At 41.4% G+C, this 24012-nt stretch overlaps 1 protein-coding gene across 1 annotated transcript in view; it reads left to right on the top strand.

Annotated features, from left to right (window-relative positions):
- The window catches only part of AGO2 (argonaute RISC catalytic component 2), a gene marked incomplete in the record, with an annotated part of 112515 nt that overhangs the window by 74251 nt on the left and 14252 nt on the right, over positions 1-24012 (top strand). The window contains 9 exon segments of the mRNA XM_034763669.1: positions 697-844; positions 1026-1145; positions 1579-1701; positions 4502-4635; positions 7654-7838; positions 10371-10530; positions 17292-17382; positions 18525-18719; positions 22116-22250. Of these exon segments, the coding sequence (XP_034619560.1) occupies positions 697-844; positions 1026-1145; positions 1579-1701; positions 4502-4635; positions 7654-7838; positions 10371-10530; positions 17292-17382; positions 18525-18719; positions 22116-22250 (1291 nt within the window).

The raw sequence follows: 24012 nt of genomic DNA, 5'->3' as shown, positions 1-24012 counted from the left end.
ATGAGGATAGCGTAGAACCAACTTGTGCCTGTCCTTAAAATATTGAGCTACAGTGCATTCAACTGTTTGTCCACTCTCCTGCTGAAGTGGGAATCTATAGGAAACCAAATGTGAAAACCAACCATTTTACCAACAATACTTTCCTAAACTTACTCCTAATGTATTTTAGCACAGTGAAAGACTCCATGAAAGCATGTGTGTATCGCGCGCGCGAGAGAGAAAGAAAGAACAATACTTTATTCTCTGTAATGGAGTGGAGCGAGCCTTCCTACATTTTCACTTTTCAGGAGAGAGGTCTACAGAGAGTTAAACACACATAACAGAAAAAAGAACAGGAGTACTTGTGGCACCTTAGAGACTAACAAATTTATTAGAGCATAAGCTTTCGTGGACTGAAGTGGGCTGTAGTCCACGAAAGCTTATGCTCTAATAAATTTGTTAGTCTCTAAGGTGCCACAAGTACTCCTGTTCTTTTTTCTGTTATGTGTGTTTAGACCTCTCTCCTGAAAAGTGAAAATGTAGGAAGGCTCGCTCCACTCCATTACAGAGAATAAAGTATTGTTCTTTCTTTCTCTCTCGCGCGCGCGATACACACATGCTTTCATGGAGTCTTTCACTGTGCTAAAATACATTAGGAGTAAGTTTAGGAAAGTATTGTTGGTAAAATGGTTGGTTTTCACATTTGGTTTCCTATAGATTCCCACTTCAGCAGGAGAGTGGACAAACAGTTGAATGCACTGTAGCTCAATATTTTAAGGACAGGCACAAGTTGGTTCTACGCTATCCTCATCTTCCATGTTTACAAGTTGGACAGGAGCAGAAACATACATACCTTCCTCTTGAGGCAAGTAAATTCATCAAAATACTGTATTCTTGGAAAGAAAAAGAAAAAACCCACAAGCTAAAAGTGTTTAGGTTTTCTCTTACAGCTGTCTTACTGCTTAGGGAATCATTGCATGAATAAATAGAGAAATATAACAGATATTTTCTGAATTTTTAACTTAATTTGTATGGGGTTACCTTAGGTGTGCAACATAGTGGCAGGACAGAGGTGTATAAAGAAGCTGACTGACAATCAAACTTCCACTATGATACGGGCAACTGCCAGATCCGCACCTGACCGTCAAGAAGAGATTAGCAAATTGGTGAGTGCTGTGTTTATCTGTGGAGGGAACAGAGGTATAGCATGGAACAAAGCTTTTCTCTTGAAGTTAATGAGAACTACTATCTAGTGCTTATTACAGGCAATAAAAACAGTTTGTAATAAACTATAAAATACTTTCTCATGTCGTCAGTTAATAAGACACTTAAATATTTATAACATCCTCAATTTTCAAGAGTCATCTAATTTTAGGTGCCCTGTTTCAGATACCCAGGACCAAATTTCAAGTAGTACTGAGCACCATACCTACAAGTGGAGTTATAATGGGAGCTGTGAATTCTTGGCATCACCAAAATTCAGGTCCCAGGTGACCAAGCTGGGCACTAAAATTAGAAAATACTTTTGAAAATTTGGGTCACTTGTGTAAAAAGGACTTTGTTTTGCCACTAGAAATATTCATTTCTTTTCTCTTTTAGATGCGAAGTGCAAGTTTTAATACTGATCCTTATGTTCGTGAATTTGGAATAATGGTCAAAGATGAAATGACTGATGTGACTGGGAGAGTCCTACAACCTCCCTCAATCCTGTATGGAGGCAGAGTATGTAAACCAAGATGCTGCAGTATCTGGGATGATTGCTTTGTAGTAGTTGACATGATTGCTTCAATTCAGCCCTGGTGTAACTCCATTGGGAGGCCCCATAATACTTAGCACTTATATAACTTTTGTCATTGTCAAGTCACTTTACGTACATGAACTAATTTAATCCTTTATAACACTCCTGTGAGGTATATGTGGAAATATTATCCCCATGGTACAGATGTGGAAACTGAGGCAGGAAAGTTAAGGCCCAACTTTTTTAGAAGTGGCCTCTAATTTTGGGTTCTTCTGTTCTTGGGTACCTAACTTAGGACACGTAAGGTCTCATTTTCCGATATGCTAAACACCCAAAGCTCTATTTGACTTGAGGAAAACTCTATCTGGAGTTGTGAATGTTCAACAGCTCTGAAATTTATTATATTTTACTAGCACCAAAAAGGCACCAATCAGTAATCTGTGGCCCTTGATCTCGTTCTTCCAGCCCTGCCCCCTACTACTTCAGCCCCAGCTAGCTGGAGGGGCCTGTGGTGGGGAGAAAGGGGTTGGAGAGTGAGCCCACCCCACACTCACCCAGCAGCAGCAGCTCCTGTCCCCCATTCCAGGCATTGCAACCTGGCACACTGGATCACAGCACCACTTGGATTTGGCCCAGCAACCCCTCCATCACAACAAAATTTGAGTGAGGTGCACCATGTTGCAACATCACTTGGTTTGGGCATCCTGGGCAAACTTCCCCTTTTGCCTAACTCCTCCCCCATCCCCCAAATGCCGGACAGCCCTGATGGCGGAATTCTTTGAGGATATGTTTAAGGCAAGGGGTGATATGGGGGGTAGTGACAGGTGACCAAGCTAGATCCTTCCCTCAGCCCACTGGTGGGCAGGACCCACAATTTGGGAAAGGCTGATCTAGAGGGTGGTCTGTGATGTCACAAGGGGTAATGAAGGTACTCAGATACCATGCTGGTGGGTGTAGTATAAGAACCTAAATAAAACAGAGTAAAAGCTAGAGTTTGGAGCTTTGAGGGGGTCTGGAGTGGATGTATAGGTTGCTCCTTTGCTCACACTATTCCTGCTACTGCCTCTACGTCTACCCTTGTTATTGAAGTGTTTGTCCTACAATTTCAGTGAGGGTCATAATTTGAGGACATATCTTGATCTTCCAATTTATCATGGATTTTCATGAAACCTTGCAGTACAATTTTAAATTAAAACAAAACATCATGAAGAATGCATTTTCAGTCAAAGGTATGAGGGAAAGCTTCACACTTCTAGATATCCATACCAATTAAGATAATTCCCATCCTGAGATTGAGTTCTGTCTTCATCTTCTGTTGCCTATGTAACTAGTGATCTTGTAGCGAATTCCTCACAGTAGCGTCTACTAGATAGGGACGAAAAGACTTTTTTCTATATGACAGAGTTCAGAAACCAGGATCCTGTTCTCGGATCTTCCACATATTTTCTCTGTGACCATGTGTGAATCCCTGGACCTTTATGTGCCTTAATTTACTGATCTATAAAATATGGGTAATGATGCTTACCTATCTTACTGGACTGTTGTGAGGCTAAATTAATTCCTGCAAACTGTATTGAACTTCTGGAAAGTAGCTATAGAACCACAAGCTTTTATGTATGTATTTATTAATTAATGCCATTCATGACTCTTCCCATTTACTACCCATATATATTCTGCTGATTTTTATTGTAATAAATATAGGGATTTGTATTTTTTTAAAAATCATTGTAACAAGGTTGGGACTCACCCCCGTGGCGCCTCCTACTGGTTACTCCGGGAATTAGCTCAGTCCAGTGGAGCGTCCCCTCTCAGTGATATCCCACCCGTTTTCTTGCCCTCGGTTGGCTTCTGAGGCCACGTCGCTCACCAACTCGCGGCGTCCTCTTCAGGACCACTGCCCTCTGGCAGTACCCTTTAGTTCTTCCACACCCCCTTCCGGGGGGCGGGGGTGTCAGTCAGCAGTCTCTATGTCCAGCCACCGTAGTCAACCACACACCCCAAAGTCTAATCCCTCCTGTCAGGGATCTGGCATGGTCTGTAATGGCCGCTCCCTACAACCAATGGGTGTACTGCAAGGGGGAAAGGGGAGACCCAGGCCCACCCTCTACTCTGGGTCCTGGCCCAGGGACCCTCTGGCGGTAGCCTCGCTGTCCTCCTTCTCTCCCCTCCGTCTGCCTGCTTCCCTGGGCCGCTTCCCCTACGGCCCCTTGCACCTGCTAGGCCCTTCCCTTCAGGGCCTGCAGCCTGGCAGGCCTCAGGCTAGAGCTCCTCTTTGTTCCCGGAGCCTGGCCAGCACTGCGCTGTCCACGGTGCTGGTCTCCCTGCTTTGGAGACTGACCTTCCTCTCTCAAAGGCCTGGGACAGACTGACTCTCCTCTCCCTGAGCAGCCTTCTTATAGGACTGAGCCTGGCCCTGATTGGCTGTCTCTAACCTGGGCCCTGATTGGCTCCCAGTAAGCCCTTCTCTCATTGGCTGTGCGTCTGCGCAGGCCCACTGGCCTGCCGCAGCCCATAATCTCAGGGAGTGGGGCAGCCGCCCCACTACAAGCATTCAAAAATTGAATAAACTTCCTAAATTTCACAAATTATCAGATTCATGTACTTGAACATATGTTGTTGTAATGATAGGAAGGATAGTGATCTGCGTAACAACTGAATTAATATTTATGTATTTAATCTACTGACACAGACTTGAGACTATAGAATAGACTAGTACTTAGTGAAGCAGGGGCTTGGGGATTTTTTTGGAAGTATTACCCATTTACCACTTCCTTCTCTTTCTAGAATAAAGCAATTGCTACACCAGTTCAAGGGGTTTGGGATATGAGGAACAAACAGTTTCACACTGGAATTGAGATTAAGGTCTGGGCAATTGCCTGCTTCGCTCCCCAGCGACAGTGCACTGAAGTTCATCTTAAGTAAGTATGGTTTTCTTTCCTAGAAAGATTTTTGGTTACTTACTGATTTTGAAAGAAGTGGATTGTGTGGCACTATTGTACATTGTGCTTTTTTTTCAGTAATATTCTAAATGCTGTATTTAAAAAAAAAAATCTTTTCCCTTTGTTATGTCTCTGCTTTAGAAGCTGTAAACTATTGATTGTGTTTTCCCTGTCACAAACATTGAATTCTGTGTTTTGAGTGGTGTACAAGCCAGTACGTGTCTCATTTGTTTTTCTATGTGCTAGTATTATAAAATCCTCAATGTCAAATGCAATGTGCACAGCACTGGATATGGCAAGGTGCCTGCCATCGATAGGGGTTTCCAAGAAATGGAGATGAGAAAGAAGGCACTTGAAGCAAAGAAAAATGTCTACTGCTGAACACTTTTCATCATTGAAATGTCGAATGTACATGTGTTTCTGTATTATATCTCTATGAACTGTTTTAACCTGAAAAGTCTATATCTGCATTGGACCTATTTAAAGGGACATTGTCAACTTAAAAATCAAAATTATTCATAAAGCTTTCTACCCACTATTGTTACAACACCCAAAATTACTGTAGTTGAAAGATTAGGGGAAATTTTTTTTCCAGTTAGTTTACTGAAAAGTTCACTGCAAAGAAGAGCTTGAGTGTCACATCTTGCAAAACAAACTCAGGCACGAGGATTTCCCAAAATATGTCGGAGTGGTTCTGGATCGGTGATATGTGAGGCTACTACACCTGACGGAGACTGCTACCAAAATAAAGACTAGGAACAATATAATCCACAAACTATTGGGAACCAGTTGGGGAACAAATACTCGCACCTTGTGGAAAGCCACTTCTCCCCTTGTCTTCTCAGCAGCTGAATATTGCATGTCAGCATGATAGTATACATATGAAACTTGTCAGTGTGCAATTGAACACTGTGAGAATTGTCACAGGAGTGCTGAAGTCAACAGCAACAGTCTGGCTCTCTGCCCTCATGCCTATCTTACCACTATCCCCCCCAAAGAGAAGCTGCAATAATAGGTGACTGTGACCACACAATAATGAATCCAGACTTGCCCATCTACAAAGATCTCCAGGACGCCGCCTTAAGTCCAGGAACCCCTTCTGGTTAGCTGCTGAAGCTATCAAAACCTCAGGACTGTCATCAAAAGACAAGCGGCAAAGGCTGTGAGTAAACATAAGGGTCAAGAATCAAAACCTGAACATGGATCCTACAGACCAACCACCTGGTTTTACTGTCTCATGTAAGATGGATCACAGTGAACTGTACCAGAAGCTCATATGGGTGTGGCAGTTATCTCCTACACACTTGGAAAATGGAGGACAGTCCGTATCTGAATGTGAAGAAGCCATACAAACAATGAAACATACAGTGAACTGCAGCCCTCTGAAGATCCTTCTCTGTGAGGTCAGCCTTGATTCGTTCTGCGTCACTGGAAGCTGTACAGTAGATGACAGACTTGAACGTTAACCTTTAATGTTACTATTTTAAGTTACCAAATGAAAAACATTAGTTAGTTTGTGCATTTGAGTGCGTTGTATATAGTCCGTTTCCCTTTTTGTATATATGTGTCTTGCACAGCAACAAGGAAGAAAAACTGTTACAAATAACACCTAAGATTACTAGCCCAAAAAATTATTTAAAAAAAAATTTCTTTGGTTTTGCTTACTTTGTATTTTTGACAGAACTCTGAAACTGACTATACACACTTTCTTAGCTGATGGGCAGGTGTAGCCCTCTCATGTGCTGCTCTGTTGGAGGAACTTGCTGGAATGCTCTTTGGCAGGTCCTGTAAGAAGGTGGTTACCAGCAGCGCAGCGGCAGAGCTGCTGCTGTTTTTAACTTTTGAGTCAGGAAGACTTCTCCTTTTGTTTGGGGCCCTCTTCTGAGCTGGGGAGCAGCTGTTATCAGAGGTGATCATAAAAAAAAAAATTTGACTCCCCAACCCCCTGCACAGGGCTTGGGGGGGGGCAGAAGGAAGGGGTTCTTCGCTCCCAGATTTCCTATGTCGGTCTTCTCTGAAATTCAGATGTTGGCAGTGCGGGGAGAGGGGATAGCATTCCCTCAGTGCTACTGTTTCTGTTGAGGAGGGAGGCTGGCTGGTAGAAGTGTAGCTAGTTTTTGGGTGTAACAAGCGTTAGGCTGGAGTCTTCAGGATCTTGAATTTGACTAATTCCAACTAAAGCTGGTTGACAAGTTTCATCAAAGAGTTTCCCTTATCTTAAAGGGAAACTTGTCAACCAGATTTAGTTGGAATTTAGCATTAGTTCTGGAGACTCACTTTTTGGAGGATGATAGTATTAATAAAAATAAGTTGCCATTTATCTATTCTACTACATATGATAACTGAAGTCCACACAAAACCACTGTGGAGTCAAAGGGTATCTTAATTCCACTTTACAGATGGGGAAATTGAAGCAGAGGGGTTGTAACTTGCTAGAAGCCAAAAGTAGGGAGTCAGTTTCAGAACTAGGATTAGATCCAGGCTTTCAGACCTGTGCTTAGACCACTGCACCAGGACTCTTGGATTTAGGTCAGAAAATTAAAAATTGGGGTTCTATAAGTAAACCAACACTGAAATTGACTTTGTTTACCTGTGTAGAATTACTTAATTTATCTCAGTCCGGTAGGAAATGCCCTCCAGACACTGTTGTCACAAAGAAATTAAAAAGAAATAATTTCTGCCATTATGGTGTGATTTATATACATGTACCCCGATACCTGCTGTGTTGTTGTAGTGAATTAGAGTGCTAGTGCATATTGAAGCTTCCAACATTGGGGAGCATTGAAAGAGTTTCTCTCCCTGTTCCTTCTCCCCTTTGTCCCTCCATTAACAGCTAAATGATATTTGGTTCATTTGAAAAAATGTACACATACTGGGTCAGATTCTGTTCTTATGCCAATGCAACCTCATCAAAGTCAACAGCATTGTACCAGTATAACTGAGAACAGAATGTATGTTTCTTTCTTCATAGTAATCTAATGTATCTGCATTCTTTAGGTCCTTCACAGAACAACTGAGGAAGATCTCAAGAGATGCAGGAATGCCAATCCAGGGGCAGCCATGTTTCTGTAAATATGCCCAGGGTGCAGATAGTGTGGAACCTATGTTCAGACATCTAAAGAACACCTATGCTGGGCTACAGCTTGTGGTAGTCATTCTGCCAGGGAAGACTCCAGTTTATGGTAAGTGCATAGTGATCACGTACATGGGAGGTGGAGGGTGTTTGAGTCACCACTATGTATGTTGTATGAAGAATTACATCACCAAAAATTTCTTTCAAAGCAATTAGATAAAATTTCACAAAGAAATAGTAGGGGCCTTACATTTTCTTTCCTTCCTTCAAAGGTGCTGACCCCTTCTCCACTTCTTAATTCTCAACCATCTCTTTTTATTTATTTTTATTTCCCTCTTCTCCTCCTATCCTTTTTCTTCCAGGCTACCAATGAGGCATACAATATAAGCTAGAAACTTGAGCTCATGGCCACCTCTGAAGGTCAAGTTTTCTCTACTTTTTAAATTTAGTTAAAGATACAACCATTGTAATCTCTGGGTCCACCCGCAATCAGCGGAAAGTCACAAGTAACAAAGAAAATTGACAAAAATCAACTCAAAAATTGCATGCACCTCCATCAAAAAAACTCCACCTACTCCAGCCACCAACCTCTGGCAAAAAGCTGAATGAAAGCGTGAACTTTCTGATAAATTCAGGCTTTGTCATATTGACAAATGGATTCCAGAGCTGACGCTACCCTTTTTCCAAGCCCTTCACTCCAGCGCATTAAAATCTAAAGACTTGATGATGATGTCGTCCCAGATGATATGACTGTTGAGATCGTGCATGGGGAAAGAGGGAGTTCTTAAGATCAACAAGACACAAACCAATAGAACTTTGTAGGTCAAAACTTAACACTTTGAATTGCACTCAGAAGCAAAATGGTAACCAGTGCAGGCTACAAACACAGGTATACAAGTATAATATACTTCAAATAAGCAGGTGCATTCTCAGATTTACCTAATCCGCCTACCCATGTGATGTTTCCATCACTTTCAGTTGATCTACCTCTTCTTCTTTTTAGCAAAACTCTACCCTAGCCATCTCTTTTCCTCTTTTCCTCACTTCACTCCTTCTTTTAGGGCAGTCTCATCCACTATTACATGGCTTCAAGTACGGGCTGGTCCACACTAACCCCGCACTTCGAACTATCTTAGTTCGAACTTACCGCGGGTCCACACGTGGCAGGCAGGCTCCCCCGTCGACTCCGCGTACTCCTCTCACGGAGCAGGAGTACCGGCGTCGACGGCGAGCACTTCCGGGATCGATCCCAGAAGATCGATTGCTTATCGCCGGACCCTGAGGTAAGTATAGACATACCCTACTTTGTCTATTCTGATGAATCACAAATCTACCAAGCCATTTGTTTCCCTGCATCCAGTCCAACATCTTAGTCACGTAAGTGTAACGTGGCAAAAACTAAGCTCCTTATCTTCCCTTTGTTCGAAGACTGATGAGAAATTAATCCAGGGTGGATTAATATAGAGGATAGGCGAGTGATGCAAAAAGAAATATGGGCTAATAAGCAGGGCCGGCTCTGGCTTTTTGGCTGCCCCAAGCAAAAATAAAAAGGACCTCCCGCCGAATTGCCGCCGCAGATCACGATCGCGTTTTTTTTTTTTTTTTTTTTGGAGCTGGCCCTGCTAATAAGGAGGAATGGACAAAACCATCACATTTTTCTTTTTTTTTCTTTTTCTTGGCTTGAGCCTTCCAGAGGAAGCTGCCTATTCCAAATGTGTGTGTCATTGTTTTGGGATAAGAATTTAAACTTGGAATGAAAAAATGTGAGCCTCTTTGTTGGCTGATTGAAGAGGACTCCACTTACCCTCTCCTAGCCCCTGCAGTATAGGAAGTGCTGTTCTATCAATATCCATCCCTTTCCCCAATCACTATCCTCACTTCTAATCCTCTCTCCCCATCCTCTCATTTCTCACTTCCTGTCCCATCCAATCTTCTGCTGCACCCATGTTCTCCCTACATCCTGCCACATAGTCTCTTATTCCTCCTCCCCTCTGTCTCCCAACATTTCCCTGTATGCACAACCCTGATTTTCCTCGCCTGTATTCATCTGCCCAGTATAGTCCCCCTTTCTGTCCCCTGATAGCATAGCCCGAATCCCATCTTCCCTGAGGGCAGCTTGGCTTCACTGCCATTGTGATCAATGGCACTGGTGGCCATCTATGCTAAAGGCAGACTAAACTTCCTCCCACACAGGCTGTAAGGAAATAGTAAGCGTCTTGACTGATGGCAGTTTGTTGGCCTCGTTCCCATTGTTCTCAATGGCAGACATTAGCCATTTTGATAGAGGACAATTCTTTGTGAGCTTCTCTAGGGAAGATTTTATCTATCAGTCTCTACTGAATGATACATTTAAGTTATGCAGAATAATGGCAAAAAACCCACGCAACAAAGAAAACTGACAAAAGGCAGTCGAAATGATAAATCTGAAATTATCATTGTATATTTAGACTCCAATAAAACTCTTATCTTTTCAGTAGAAGGATGGTAGTATAAACCCAGTAACAGTGAGGAGAAAATAAGTTTAAACAAATGAACCAATAACATTCTATTAGAAAGTGATCATAGCTAAATGAATGCCATTTTTCATATTTATTATTTAAGAATATCTGAATAGTTTTTATTTTCCCTTGTGTCTTGGCAGCGGAAGTAAAGCGTGTTGGTGACACTGTGCTGGGGATGGCTACACAGTGTGTTCAGATGAAAAATGTGCAAAGAACAACACCACAAACTCTGTCCAATCTTTGTTTAAAGATCAATGTCAAATTAGGAGGAGTAAATAACATTTTACTGCCACAAGGAAGGTAAGTTGATTTTGAAGGGTTTTTTTGTTTTATTTCCATACGCTAAGGGACACATGAATCAGGTTAAAATAGTTTAGACTTTTTTTTTTTAACCCGTTGCTAATATCACCTTAAAACTATTAAAAATGAATTTACTTTTTGTTATTTATGATGCTTCCCTCTGGTTTTATAATCCGTTTCTAGTCAATTTCACTTTCAGATGTTAATGTAATAGCACTCTGCTGCAATATTTGGATACTGCAAAGAAATACTTTAAAAAAAATAATTTCCATTGGAATCTGTCGGTTTATAAAGAAAAAATATTGCTGCTTTATTTAAAAATTTGAGCTTGCAATACTATTTCAGAGTTTTCTCTTGAAATAAACCTTAACAGATCTGTTTACTTATGTATTTAATGACAAATAGAAGTCATCTTGAAAATGAATATTCGCCTATTGACCATGATTATAAAGCCAGAAGGGTTGGAAGGCAAAGGATCTGGATTCTATTTCCTGCTCCCCTACTTACTCTACATGTGATTACATGCATGATTTCGCTTAGTCACAGAATTACCCATACTCCAGTTAGAAGGTTCAGAGGGAAGTCCATTACCCATACTCCAGTTAGAAGGTTCAGAGGGAAGTCCATTAAGTATAGATAGGAGTCTTCCATTGTGAGTTAAGTGTTCTTTGATGGGCCATTTAACTTGAATAGTTCCTTCACAGTGTGCTGGCTAAGTGCCATGTGGGTGTTACCACAGAAGCAAACATTTGAAATACAGATACACAGTTAATATTCATAACTTCAGATACAAAAATGATACATGCGTACAGATCGCATGATCATATTCAGCAAATCATAACCTTTCCATAGACACCTTACTTGACATACTTTGTACAAGATTTGTTGTAATTATATAACCGTGGTAGCAACAGTGATCTACATGGTCATATTTTAAACAGATAACATCACAGAAGGGTCTCCCCATCTCTACTCAGAGAATTTTGACCTGGATCACATCATGTATTCACATGTTATGGTCAGGTGGGTGTTCCACCATGAGCTAACCTGACTGCACATTCCACGAGGTCACAACCTTTAGCAGCTGCATTCCTAGCGCAGATCCCTATTCAGGACATTTGCAGAGCAGCAACTTGGTCATCAGTGCACATGTTTGCTTCCCATTATGCCATAATGCAACAAATCAGGGATGATGCCAAATTTGGTCAAGTTGTTTTGTAGTTGGTGTCTCCATGAACTCCAATCCCACCACCTATGCAACTCCTTGGGAGTCACCTACAGTGGAATGCACATGTGCAATCACTCAAAGGGAAAACGGTTACTGACCTTCCTTAACTGTTGTTCTTTGAGATATGTTGCACATGTCCATTCCACGACCTACTCTCCTACCTCTGTGTCGGCATTGACCGGAAAGAAGGAACTGAGGGGGCGTGGGGTCAGCTGGATGCTTTATACCAGCATTATGAGCAGTTGAACCACCCCGACAGGTACCGCTGAGGGAAAAGTTTCTGGTGACTGTGCTTGGGGCACGGACACACCTACAGTGGAATAGTCATGCGCAACACATCTTGAAGAACAACAGTTATGGAAAGTTAGCAACCATTCTTTTCCCCCTCTGGGACAGTGTTTTACAATTTACAGACAAGTTGCCAAAGGAGGTGAAACAAGAGTTTCTCACAGAATTGGATGAGGGAAGGTTGGTAGCCAGGGCCTTGGTTCAGGCTGCAATGGATGCTGCCAGAGTCACGGCATTGTCCATTACAATACATAGATGTTCATGGTTCCAGTCATCAGGGTTTCCTCAAGAGGTCCAACACATCATTCAAGATCTTCCTTTTGAGGGACCAACATATTTTTTCACAACAGACCAATGACAAGCGTCATAGCCTAATGACACTAGTTGTTGAGTGTTTACTCTCCTCTCCCAAAGACGAAGCTGTTCTGTCCACTGCAGTACCACTGTTATCCTTCTTTTTACGACTTGATACCAGGACCAATCTAGAAGGGAAGGGAAGAGCTAGAACAGAGTAGGCCAGTTACTCACTGATGGTTGAGGTATTTGTGGGAGAGGAATCCACACTGAAATTTCTTCTTGGCTGCTACTCCAGCCCCGGAGTTGGGAATGGGCTGTAATCTCAGTCCATCTCCTACATCGGGATTTGCAGAAAATGTGGAAATGGCAGTAGCGCTAATGACTTTTTTGTTTCAGTTTTCATCAAAAAGGTTAGTAGCAATTGGACATCTAACATAGTGAATGCCAGTGAAAATGAGGTAGGATCAGAGACTAAAATAGGAAAAGAACAAGTTAAAAATTACTTAGACAAGTTAGATGTCTTCAAGTGACCAGGGCCTGATGAAATACATCCTACAGACCAGCCTGCTTAACTTCTGTACCCGAAAAGATAATGAAGCAAATAATTAAGCAATCAATTTGCAAACAGCTAGAAGATAAGATCATAAGTAATGTTCAGCATGGATTTGTCTAGAACAAATATTGTCAAACCAACCTAATAGCTTTCTTTGACAGGGTAACAAGTCTTGTGGATGGGGGGAAGTTTTATATGTGGTATATCTTAACTTTAGTAAGGCTAGATGGAGTTACCATAAGGTGGGTGCATAACTGGTTGGAAAACTATTCCCAGAGAGTAGTTCTCAGTGGTTCACAATCAAGCTGGAAGGGCATATTGAGTGGGGTCCCGCAGGGATCAGGTCTGGTTCTGTTCAGTATCTTCGTCAATGATTTAGATAATGTCATAGAGAGTACATTTATAAAGTGTGCAGACAATACCAAGCTGGGAGGGGTTTCAAGTTCTTTGGAGGATAGGATTAAAATTCAAAATGGTCTTGACAAACTGGAAAAATGGTCTGAAGAAAATAGGATGAAATTTAATAAAGACAAATGTAATGTACTCCACTTAGGAAGGAACAATTGGTTGCACACATACAAATGGGAAATGACTGTGACTGTCTAGGAAGGAGTACTGGAGAAAGGGATCTGGTGGTCGTAGTGGATCACAAGCTAAATATGAGTTAACAGTGTAACACTGTCGCAAAAAAAGCAAACATTGTTCTGGGATGTATTAGCAGGAGTATTGCTAGCAAGACACGAGAAGTAATTCTTCCACATTACTCCATGCTGATTAGGCCTCAACTAGAGAATTGTGTGCAGTTCCGGGCGCCACATTTCAGGAAAGATGAGAACAAATTGGAGAAAGTCCAGAGAAGAGCAAGAAAAATGATTAAAGGTCCAGAAAACATGATGTACGAGGGAAGATTGAAAAAATTGTGTTTGTTTAGTCTGGAGAGGAGAAGATGAGGGGGGCATGATTACAGTTTTCATAAGAATGGCCGTACTGGGTCAGACCAAAGATCTTCTAGCCCAATGGCTAATGCCAGGTACCCCAGAGGGAATGAACAGAACAGGTAATCATCAAGTGACCTATCCCTTGTTACCCATTCCCAGCTTCTGGCAAAAAGAGGCTTGGGACACTATTCGTGTCCATCTTGGCTAATAGCCATTGATGGACCTATCCTCCTTCACCTACATAAAAGCTGGTCACAAGGAGTAGGGAGAAAAAATGTTTTCCTTAACCTCTGAGGATCGGACAAGAAGCAATGGGCTTAAATTGCAGCAAGGGTGGTTTAAGTTGGACATTAGGAAAAACTTCCTTACTGTCAGGGTAGATAAGCACTGGAATAAATTGCCTAGGGATGTGGTGGAATCTCCATCATTGGAGATTTTTAAGAGAAGGTTAGACAAACACCTCTCAGGGATGTCTAGATAATACTTAGTTCTGCCATGTGTGCAGGGGACTGGAGTAGATGAGCTCTCAACGTCCCTTCCAGTCCTATGATTAAATGACTAGCAGAAAACTGTTTACTGGGTACACTTATCTATTGAAATGAAAGGGATTCTCCTGGTCTCAGCAAAAGCTTTTTCTTCAGTCTAATCTCCAGTACAACATGTGCTGGGCTATTTGTTATACCTGAAGCAGCCATTAGTTCCATCAGCATGCACTTAGCCCCTATGTCTGCTTTCCACCTTTCGATTGGTAATTGCCCACTTTTCTCCAATCCCATGTTTGTCATGTTTTTGAAGGGTTTGTACTGGTTATATCCCAAAGTAGAGAATCCTATTCCCTCTTGGGACTTAAACCTTAGTAAAGCTAATGGGTCCACCCTTTGAAACAATGGCTACATGTTGGTTCATGTTCAGTGAAGGTAGCTTTTTGGTGCCAATTACCTCTTCAAGGAGAGTAGGAGAATTGAGAGCTATGGTATCTGACCTATCATATACAGTCTTCTACAAGGAGAAGGTATAACTACCCCCTCAGCCAAAGTTTCCACCAAAGTGGTTTCTTTCTTCCACATCTATCAGGTGATTTACTTACCAACGTTCTTCCCTGAGGCCATGTCTACACTACCGCGGTAAGTCTACCTACGCTACACAACTCCAGCTACATGAATAAAGTATCTGGAGTTGATGTACCTTAGGTTGAGTTACCGCAATGTGCACACCGCGGGTGGTAGACAGGAGAAACTCTCCCTTTTGACTTATCTTGCTCTTCTCCTCTGGGGTAGAGTACAGGGGTTAACTGGAGAGAGATCTGCTGTCGATTTGGCGGGTATTCACTAGGCCCGCTAAATCAACTGCCAGCGGATCGATCTCAGAGCATCGATCCCAGCTGTAGTGTAGACCTGCCCTAAGCCTCATACTCGTAAAGATGAGGAGAGGTTCCACATACTGGACGCTAGAATGGATGGGACTAAACCATTTAGGTCTTCCTTCCAACTGTTTGTGGCAGTTGCAGACAGGATGAAAGGTTCACTGGTCTTATCCCAAGGAATCTCATTATGGATTTCCTCCTGTATATATTTGTGCTACAGTGGCTAATGTAAACTCCACCGATCAGCACATTCAACAGGACCACATGCAGCCTCTGCAGCCTTTCTGGGTTGGGTGCCTATACTGAACATTTGTAGCGCTGCAGCTGGTCTTGAGTACATACTTCTGCTTTTCACTATGCCATCTCCTGAAGTCTAGAGATGATGCCAGATTTGGACATATGGTCCTCGAACCATATTTACCTGCCTCCAGTCCCACCCCTGGATTGAACTGCCTGTGAATCACCTGAAGTGGAAAGAACATATGCACTCATTCGAAGAAAAAACAGTTATTAACCTGTTCTGTAACAGTAGTTCTTCGAGATGTGTGGCACATATCCAGTCCAAAACCCACCCTCCTTCCCCTCTATATCAAAGTCTCTCTGATCAGAAGGAACTTCAGGGGACTGGGGCAGTTACACCCTTTTATGCCATCATGCAGCAGCACAAGGTGGCAGAGAGTGCATGTGACCAGGGCCGGCTCCAGGGTTTTGGCCGTCCCAAGCAGCCAAACAAAAACAAAACAAAAAAGCCGCGATTGGGATCGCAATCTGCGGCGTCAATTCGGCGAGAGGTCCTTCGCTCCAAGCAGGAGTGAGGGACCGTCCGCCGAATTGCCGCTGAACAGCTGGACGTGCCGCCCCAAACAACTGCTTGGTAAGCTGGTGCCTGGAGCCGGCCCTGCATGTGACACCCCAAAGGGTACAGCTGATGGAAAAATCTCTGACGCTAGTGTAGTGAGCGCATGCACACCTGAAGTGCAATGGACATGTGCAAAGTACAACAGTGGATTAGTAACCGTTTTCTCCTCAAAAGTTTGGCTTTACCACTGGCAACATTTTAACTTCACTAAGTGACATGCTCTTTCCTCCCATGCAAACCCACCAACTTGAAACACTGACATCTAGAGAGATGAAGTTCCTACTTTTCATTCCAATAAACTGTTCTCTCATGAAAATAGAACTAAGCAGACAGACAAAAAACCATTCACACCAAAATATGTCTGGTGTTGGATATTGACATTCTAAACAGGTGGATTTTTTTTTATGTTGATCATAGAATTGTTTTAATTGATTGTCATTTACTGATATTTCTGCCAGGAAAAGAAAAAATTATTCTGAATTATTAGTTTTAAAATGACATTGTCCAAGCATTTCTTCTGAAAGATGGACATGGAGTGTTCTTCGCCTTTGAAATACTGAGAAACTTAATTTTGAGAATTAGCTACGCAGTAACTCACCCCCCTGCTTCCCCCCCCCCAATGAAAAACAAAAACTCCCTTTAAAATAGTGTCTTGTGGGGGGGGGGGGGGGGGGAGGAGTTGAAATTTACAATTTCTAGCCTGGTGTCTCAGTGAACTTCCTGGGTCGCTTCTTAGAATGTCAGCTTCCAGACTGATCAGATTTAGCCAAAAACTCACAACACAATTGATGGAGAGGTACTTCAATATAAGTTACTTTGAAGCATCCCTGAGAAATATCTAAAGCTCTGGGACTTTGTCTTCTTTTTATAAAACAGACAGAAAATTCAGATTTAAAAAACAATTAAAAATTGGTATACTTAAAGTATGCATTGTGGAATTGGGCATATTTTTTCAGATGCTATACATAGTAAGAAATACAATTTACAACTGTGTTAGTTTCCCCATTAAAGTAGATTGTAAGCTCTTTGTGCCTTCCTCGGTATGTGTGTGTTCCTCACCTAGCGCAATGGGACTCTGATCAGGATCTTTGGTGCTGCTGCAATACAAATACTTAACAATTAGGTGTGAAAGGAGATAGTACTTGTCTATGTCACAGGTGTACTGAGAATTAATTAGTTAATATTGGAAAAGCATTTATAAATGCTAGATATCACTTTCACTTTCTTTTCATTAGGCCTCCGGTATTTCAGCAGCCTGTCATATTCCTGGGTGCAGATGTAACTCATCCACCAGCTGGAGATGGAAAAAAGCCTTCCATTGCTGCAGTGAGTAAACAGTGGTAATCTTTCAGAGGGGGTCTTCTTTTGCTGTTTAAATTTAGTTGAGTTTCAGTTTGTTTTTACAGAGATTGTGAAGGATACTGTTATCCTACACTATGGTATTAAATAGTATTTTACTACATAGTCTAATGCAATTTCTTTTGGAGAGGTTATTTTAGTAATAATTACTCAGATATTTGTGAGGTAAAGCTATTTTATACAATAACTCAAACATTGCACAAAAATGGAGCTTTTCCAGGGTCTGAATGTAATGTCATAAAACATGGGTAGTAACCCCCCATATGTACATAATATAATACATATATTATAATAATATTAAGACACTCTACACAATGTATTTTGGAGACATTGTTGTACTTTTTGTGGTTCATTAGGAGGCTGTGGTGAATTGTCTTATAATGAACACAAACTATGCAGTAATCCCCCAGAAATGCACTGGTAGTCCCGTGCTGAATAAAGTCTATAGAATGTTGGTGTAGTGAGCTCTCGATGATCATTCCAATGCGTTCAGACAAGCTGCTGCATTAAGTGCTATCTGAACTTTGCAAGTGGTTTTCAAAGATAGTTAATACACTGGATTAATCCAGTTTATAAGTGACAAAGATGTGGATAACGGTGAAGTCTGTATCCAAGAGGAATGATTGTTGTTGGCCAGCTAAGTGCAGATGGGGTGGTAGCATTCCTCGCCACAAAGACCACCAGGGACTCTAGGAGCAGGTGGGGATCCAGGGCACCCCTATGTTGTGAACCAGTTGTGAAAACATATTTTTCTAGTTAAAGTCTATGTTAAGATTGTGCTTTAAAAATTCCTTCAGTTTTTCAAAACACAAGTTCATAGATTTGTTTCACAAATAAAATATTAAATCTTCAGTTTTAGCATTATATATAATCATAGGTGGCCCAAAGCTCAATACTGAACACTTTTCCCAAGCACGCAATCATTTTGATTGCATTTTCTCTTTTCTTTATGCTCCGTATAGATTGTAGCATTTTTAGTGAGGTAATGAATCCTTAGTCTTTGTATTTAAATGTGTTCTTTTTAAAAATAATCTTAAAGAAGATCCCTTGTAGTGGCTTGGTATTAAGCATGGGTCGTATGTTTGTTTGTGTGTTTGTTTTTTAAACAGGTTGTAGGTAGCATGGATGCTCACCCTAATCGATACTGTGCCACTGTGCGTGTCCAGCAGCATCGTCAAGAAATCATCCAAGACTTGGCTGCCATGGTCAGGGAGCTGCTTATTCAGTTCTACAAATCAACCAGATTTAAACCAACTCGCATTATTTTCTACAGAGATGGTGTTTCTGAGGGGCAATTTCAACAGGTTAGATTCTTCACACTTTGAGATGTTGCATGACTTTTAATTATACAGTGTGCTAAATTGAAATTATGAAAAGAAGTACCGTATTTTCCGGCGTATAAGACGACTGGGCTTATAAGACGACCCCCAACTTTTCCAGTTAAAATATAGAGTTTGGGATATACTCGCCGTATAAGACTACCCCTCTTCCAACGCACACCAAAAAAAATTAAAAAAACATCAGATTTGATTTCAATATGGTAATTTTAATTCAAATGCTTATGACATGCAGGTACTTAGCAGGAAAACTGTCACTTATAAACATAAGGCTGTTTGTCATCAAACATGTAAACATAAAACAGTGCAAGTGGATTAAACTTTTCCTAATTCACTCTAAAGCTGAAAGGAAGGATAAGACAATAAACCCATGGGAGCTGCCATGCTGTTTGTTTTCTAAGCTGTCAACCAAACTGGAACTGATGATGATAGGAGGAAGATAACAAACAAGAGAGAGAGAGCAAGTGCCGGGCAAGTCCCTGGCGAGTTAGCAACGCCCATCATAACTGCAAGCTACGGTATTTTTACAGGTTTTGCTGGCGTGACAGTTTCCCTTTAAAAGCCTTCAAAATCCTCCTGTTCGTCATCTGATATCATAAGTACATCAATGACATCTTGTGATACATTTGTAAGGCAGTCATCGTATGGATCGAATTCCGTATCAGATGGTGTGGTCTCAGCTTCGGCTTCCTCTTCATCTTGCCACAAGTAGTCGTCCTCCATACCATCTAATGAATTTGATATGCCACACTTCTTGAAAGACTTGATTACTGTTTCTGCATCAATATCATTCCAGGCTTTTATGACAAACTTGCACAAAACATCCAACTGTGGAGCACGCATGTTTCCTCCTTTTGTGAATGACTTTTCGCCGCTAACCATCCATTCATTCCACTGTTCTTGAATGCGATCTTTAAATGGCTTGTTTAGGCACACATCCAGTGGCTGTACCAACGATGTCAATCCTGCAGGAATAACTGCCGCATCTGTGTTTAGTCTTGCAAGCATTTGCTTGGTGCTGGGAGTTAAATGAGCCCTGAACATATCCCACACCAGTAGACTACATTTTTGAATAAGTCCACCTGGTCGCCTGCTCCATACATTATCAAGCCATAGCTTTACCCCTTCTTCATCCATCCAGCCTTTTTCATTCACATGTACAAAACAACCAACAGGGAACTTGAATTTCGGCATTGTTTTTCTTTTAAAAATAATCATTGGTCTCAGTTTGGCGCCATCAGCTGTGCATCCTAGTACCACTGTAAAACTGGACTTCTCATGTCCTGTTGTTTTAATTAAAATTGTTTTTTCACCTTTTTGATGGACAGTTTTATTTCCAACCATATCAAAATTCATTGGAGTTTCATCCATATTTCCAATACTACTTAACGCATAGCCATGTTTAGTGCGCTGTTGTATTACGTATCGATGGAAACTATTTACTTTGCTATCAAGATCTGCAGGTAATTTTGGGGCAATTTTCATCTTTTGCCTCAGTACCATATTATGCCTTCCCATGAATCTAGTACACCAGGATACAGTGGCCTTAAATCTGTTGCTGTGATCTGGGTTAGATTTGGCCCACTGAAGTGCAAACAAATGTATTTTATTTCGTGTCACTACATAACCGTTTTGGCGATGCTCATTCACCATGTCTGCTACATGTTTTTCGAGTTCTGGCCAATGTGGAGTGCCTCTTCTTAATGCACACTTACCCCTTGGCATACTCTTTAATGCTTTTTCATTTGCTTTCCAGTCCCGAACCATCTTTTCTGTTACTCCATATTGTCTTGCAGCAGCGCAGTTATTATGTTCCATGGCAAAGTTTACAACTTTAAGTTTGAAACTGGCTTCATATTTCTTTCTTCTTGCTGGTGGAGCCATGATGGGGTTTTGACTGTTGGACATTTGTATACTGTACTGTATGTACTGGTGCTATACTGTATGAACAGGTACAGATACTGGTGCTGTACTGTATGTGGTACCCAGTATACAACAACCAGCCAATCACGGCAAGCGATGTACCTTACCGGCGATTGGCTGGTTGTTGTATACAAAGCCTGCTTGGATTGGTCAGCTCTCCCTGCCTGCCCAGCCCTCCCTGTCTCCAAGACTATCAGAGCAGTAGCGCAAACACGCTTCTTTCACCCGTCTGGCCCGCCCTTGTATCCTATTACCTCCTTCTCTGCCTCTCAGATCTCGCACATGCGCGCCTGCGCCGCTTCACTGCAGTCCTCAGGAGCGAGATCTGAGAGGCAGAGAAGGAGGTACGGTAATAGGATACAAGGGCGGGCCAGACGGGTGAAAGAGGCGTTTTTCTGGGCACAGCGCCGCTCTCTCTCTTTTTTCCATACCCCGGGCGTCCCGGACGCCTGCAGCTTGCTCCGCCCTTCACTTACACCTTCCCGGTGAGGCGCCCCCTCACCTCGTCATCGGGCGGGGATGCGGCCGCGGCCGTTTTTGAGCTCCCCCCACCATATGCGGCGACCGCAGATTCTCCAGTCCGGCTCGGAAGTTTCAGCACCCGCCCTATAAGACGACACCCGGCGTATAAGACGACCCCCGACTTTTGAGAAGATTTTCCTGGGTTAAAAAGTAGTCTTATACGCCGGAAAATACAGTAACCCTGGTTTCCTCTCTGTAAATGTCTCAGGCATTGGCCAAGCAGTGTAGGGAAAGTATCATCACAGTTTTCAGGATCTTACTACTTCTCCTTTTACAGAAGGATTTCACATTCTTTCACAACAAAAGAAAAATTTTAAATGTCATTCAGTTTTTAAAATTGGGAATGTGTTTGATGTCTGGGACCAAATCAAGGGTTTAACATTGAAGTTTGATTGCGTAGTCTAATAACAGTGATTTTTTAAAAAAAATGTAAGTAAGTTTTCTGATTTTTCTCCCATTTTTCTAAATCCTACCTTGATATATTACCTCTTTCCACTTGCCCCCCACAAAATTGGCAAACACCTTTTTGTATTTATTTTTCTTTCTCAGAAGCCTCATGTTTTAATGAAGCATTTTAGTATATTTTTTCAGATATACAGTTTTTGTGCTTTACTTTTTAAAAAATATTTACTGAGTGTTCTTAAAATAATTTCACACTTTATTGCATTAAAAAATTCATAAAATTTGGTAAGCTCCATGCTTCTTGTTCTCTCAGACTTTACCCCATTCTTCTTTCCCCAGTCTTTGTGGTTATGCCAAGTCCGCTTTCTAATATTCAGCTTTCTATGAACTTCCATGTCTTTCTCCACAAGCCCTAAGTAGCAGTATAATTATTTTTATAATCTGCTGGATGTTATTAACTTTGTGTGCACCTTATTTATCACATTTTTCTGTCGGTTGTGTTTCTTTCTGACTTAGGTTCTCCATCATGAATTGCTGGCTATCAGAGAAGCATGCATTAAACTAGAAAAGGATTACCAGCCTGGAATTACATTTATTGTTGTGCAGAAAAGGCATCACACCAGGCTCTTCTGTACAGACAAAAATGAACGGGTATGTTCTAAATATTTGTCATTCAAGGGTTGGCATATTGCTTGAATACCACACAAAACTGTATTAAAACTGCCTTCTATTTGAGTATTGGTAATTTTGAAAATATCTATGGATTAATGAGTAAATTATACTTGTGTTTGAAGAAATTTGCATTTGTCTAACAGTTGGTCTGCTTTGGGATACATATTAGGGGTGAGGAGAGCAGCCAAGTCATTTTTGCCAGTATATTCCTGACACAAAAAAATTAGACTGCAAGGAGTTTTTTCTTAGATTGGAACACAGTCAAAAGGACTGTCAAATACATTTCATAGACATCTTTTTGTGGCATACTGAAAAATCATTATTGTAACTGGTTTCAGAGTAGCAGCCGTGTTAGTCTGTATCCGCAAAAAGAACAGGAGTACATGTGGCACCTTAGAGACTAACAAATTTATTAGAGCATATTTATTATGCTCTAATAAATTTGTTAGTCTCAAAGGTGCCACAAGTACTCCTGTTATTATTGTAACTGTATATATAAATACATTTCAATATTATGGAATTAAAGATGGAAAAGAGGTGTGTTAGCTGTCAGTTCCTTTCCCAATCAGTGCAGAATTGTTCCCTTCAGTTCATTTTTTCTGGTGCTTTTTCCAGCTGTTTCAAATGTCCCATTCAATAGATCTTTCCTTAGGAGACTGTCATACAATCCAGTAGATCATTGTCAAGGTTCCCTAATATTCAACCCAGTTTTGTTTTTCTTTAATTTCATTATTCCTAGTTGTGCGGCTCCTCAAAATTCCTAGATTACATATGTACCTTACTGCTTGTAAAACTTTGGATCATTGTAAAGGGGGAGGTCTGTATTAAGGTCATAATCCTACTCAAGTGAGCAACCATTACACAAATAGTCCTAATTAATTTCAGTGAGATTACCAGTATTAATCAGAATTGTTCATATCAGAAAGGGTTTTCAAGATCTGGTCCTAATTTACTATTTTGGGCTCAATTCAGCACTATTGGTAATGGCTCTCTATATCTATATATGTAATGAGAACTGTTTTTCTTTAAGCTACAAAGCCAAATCAAGGAAACACTGACCTCAGTCCAATTCAGCGGACAGATAAAACTTTAGCACAACAGCCTACAGACTAACATAGAACGTTTTCCCCACTTCCCCCCCATATATTATCAAGGTGGGGAAAACATTCTGTCAGTCTGTAGGCTGTTGTGCTAAAGTTTTATCTGTCCGCTGAATTGGACTGAGGTCAGTGTTTCCTTGATTTGGCTTTGTAGTTTAAAGAAAAACAGTTCTCATTACAGCCTTCAAATGCAACATCTCTGCTGTTGTCCTCCTGATATTTTTTTTTAAATTGTTTGACTTTCCCTTGAAACTTACACTGCTGACATGCCTTTTATTCTCAATTCCTTGGGAACTATCATTTGCAAGGTATATTAATGTCACTAGTATATGCACCTACGTAAACTGCAGTCTGAGCTGCTGCTGTCCAACGCAGTTTCCTTAACTTCCTTCCCTGCCTCCTGGACTAGTACTGGAGGATAAAAGAAGGTAGAAAAGTAGGAAACCATCCTATCTAGAGCCACCTTTTGATCACAACCTCCTCTGTTGGGCTCTCTGGAAAAGGGTACAGAGACACCCTCTTCCAATACCGTAAAGCTGGGAATCTGAACCTCTGTAGTGCCAGAGGAAAAAGCAGTGTTTTTTACTGGTAGCAGCTTGCTGAGTCTCCTCATTTATTCTGTGAAGAGAGGAGATGAGAAA

This window comes from Trachemys scripta, chromosome 2 (genome assembly GCF_013100865.1).
Source record: "Trachemys scripta elegans isolate TJP31775 chromosome 2, CAS_Tse_1.0, whole genome shotgun sequence".
Classification (NCBI taxonomy): Eukaryota; Metazoa; Chordata; order Testudines; family Emydidae; genus Trachemys; species Trachemys scripta.
The sequence above is the reverse complement of the archived record's forward strand: the minus strand, read 5'-3'. Positions and strand labels throughout refer to the sequence as shown.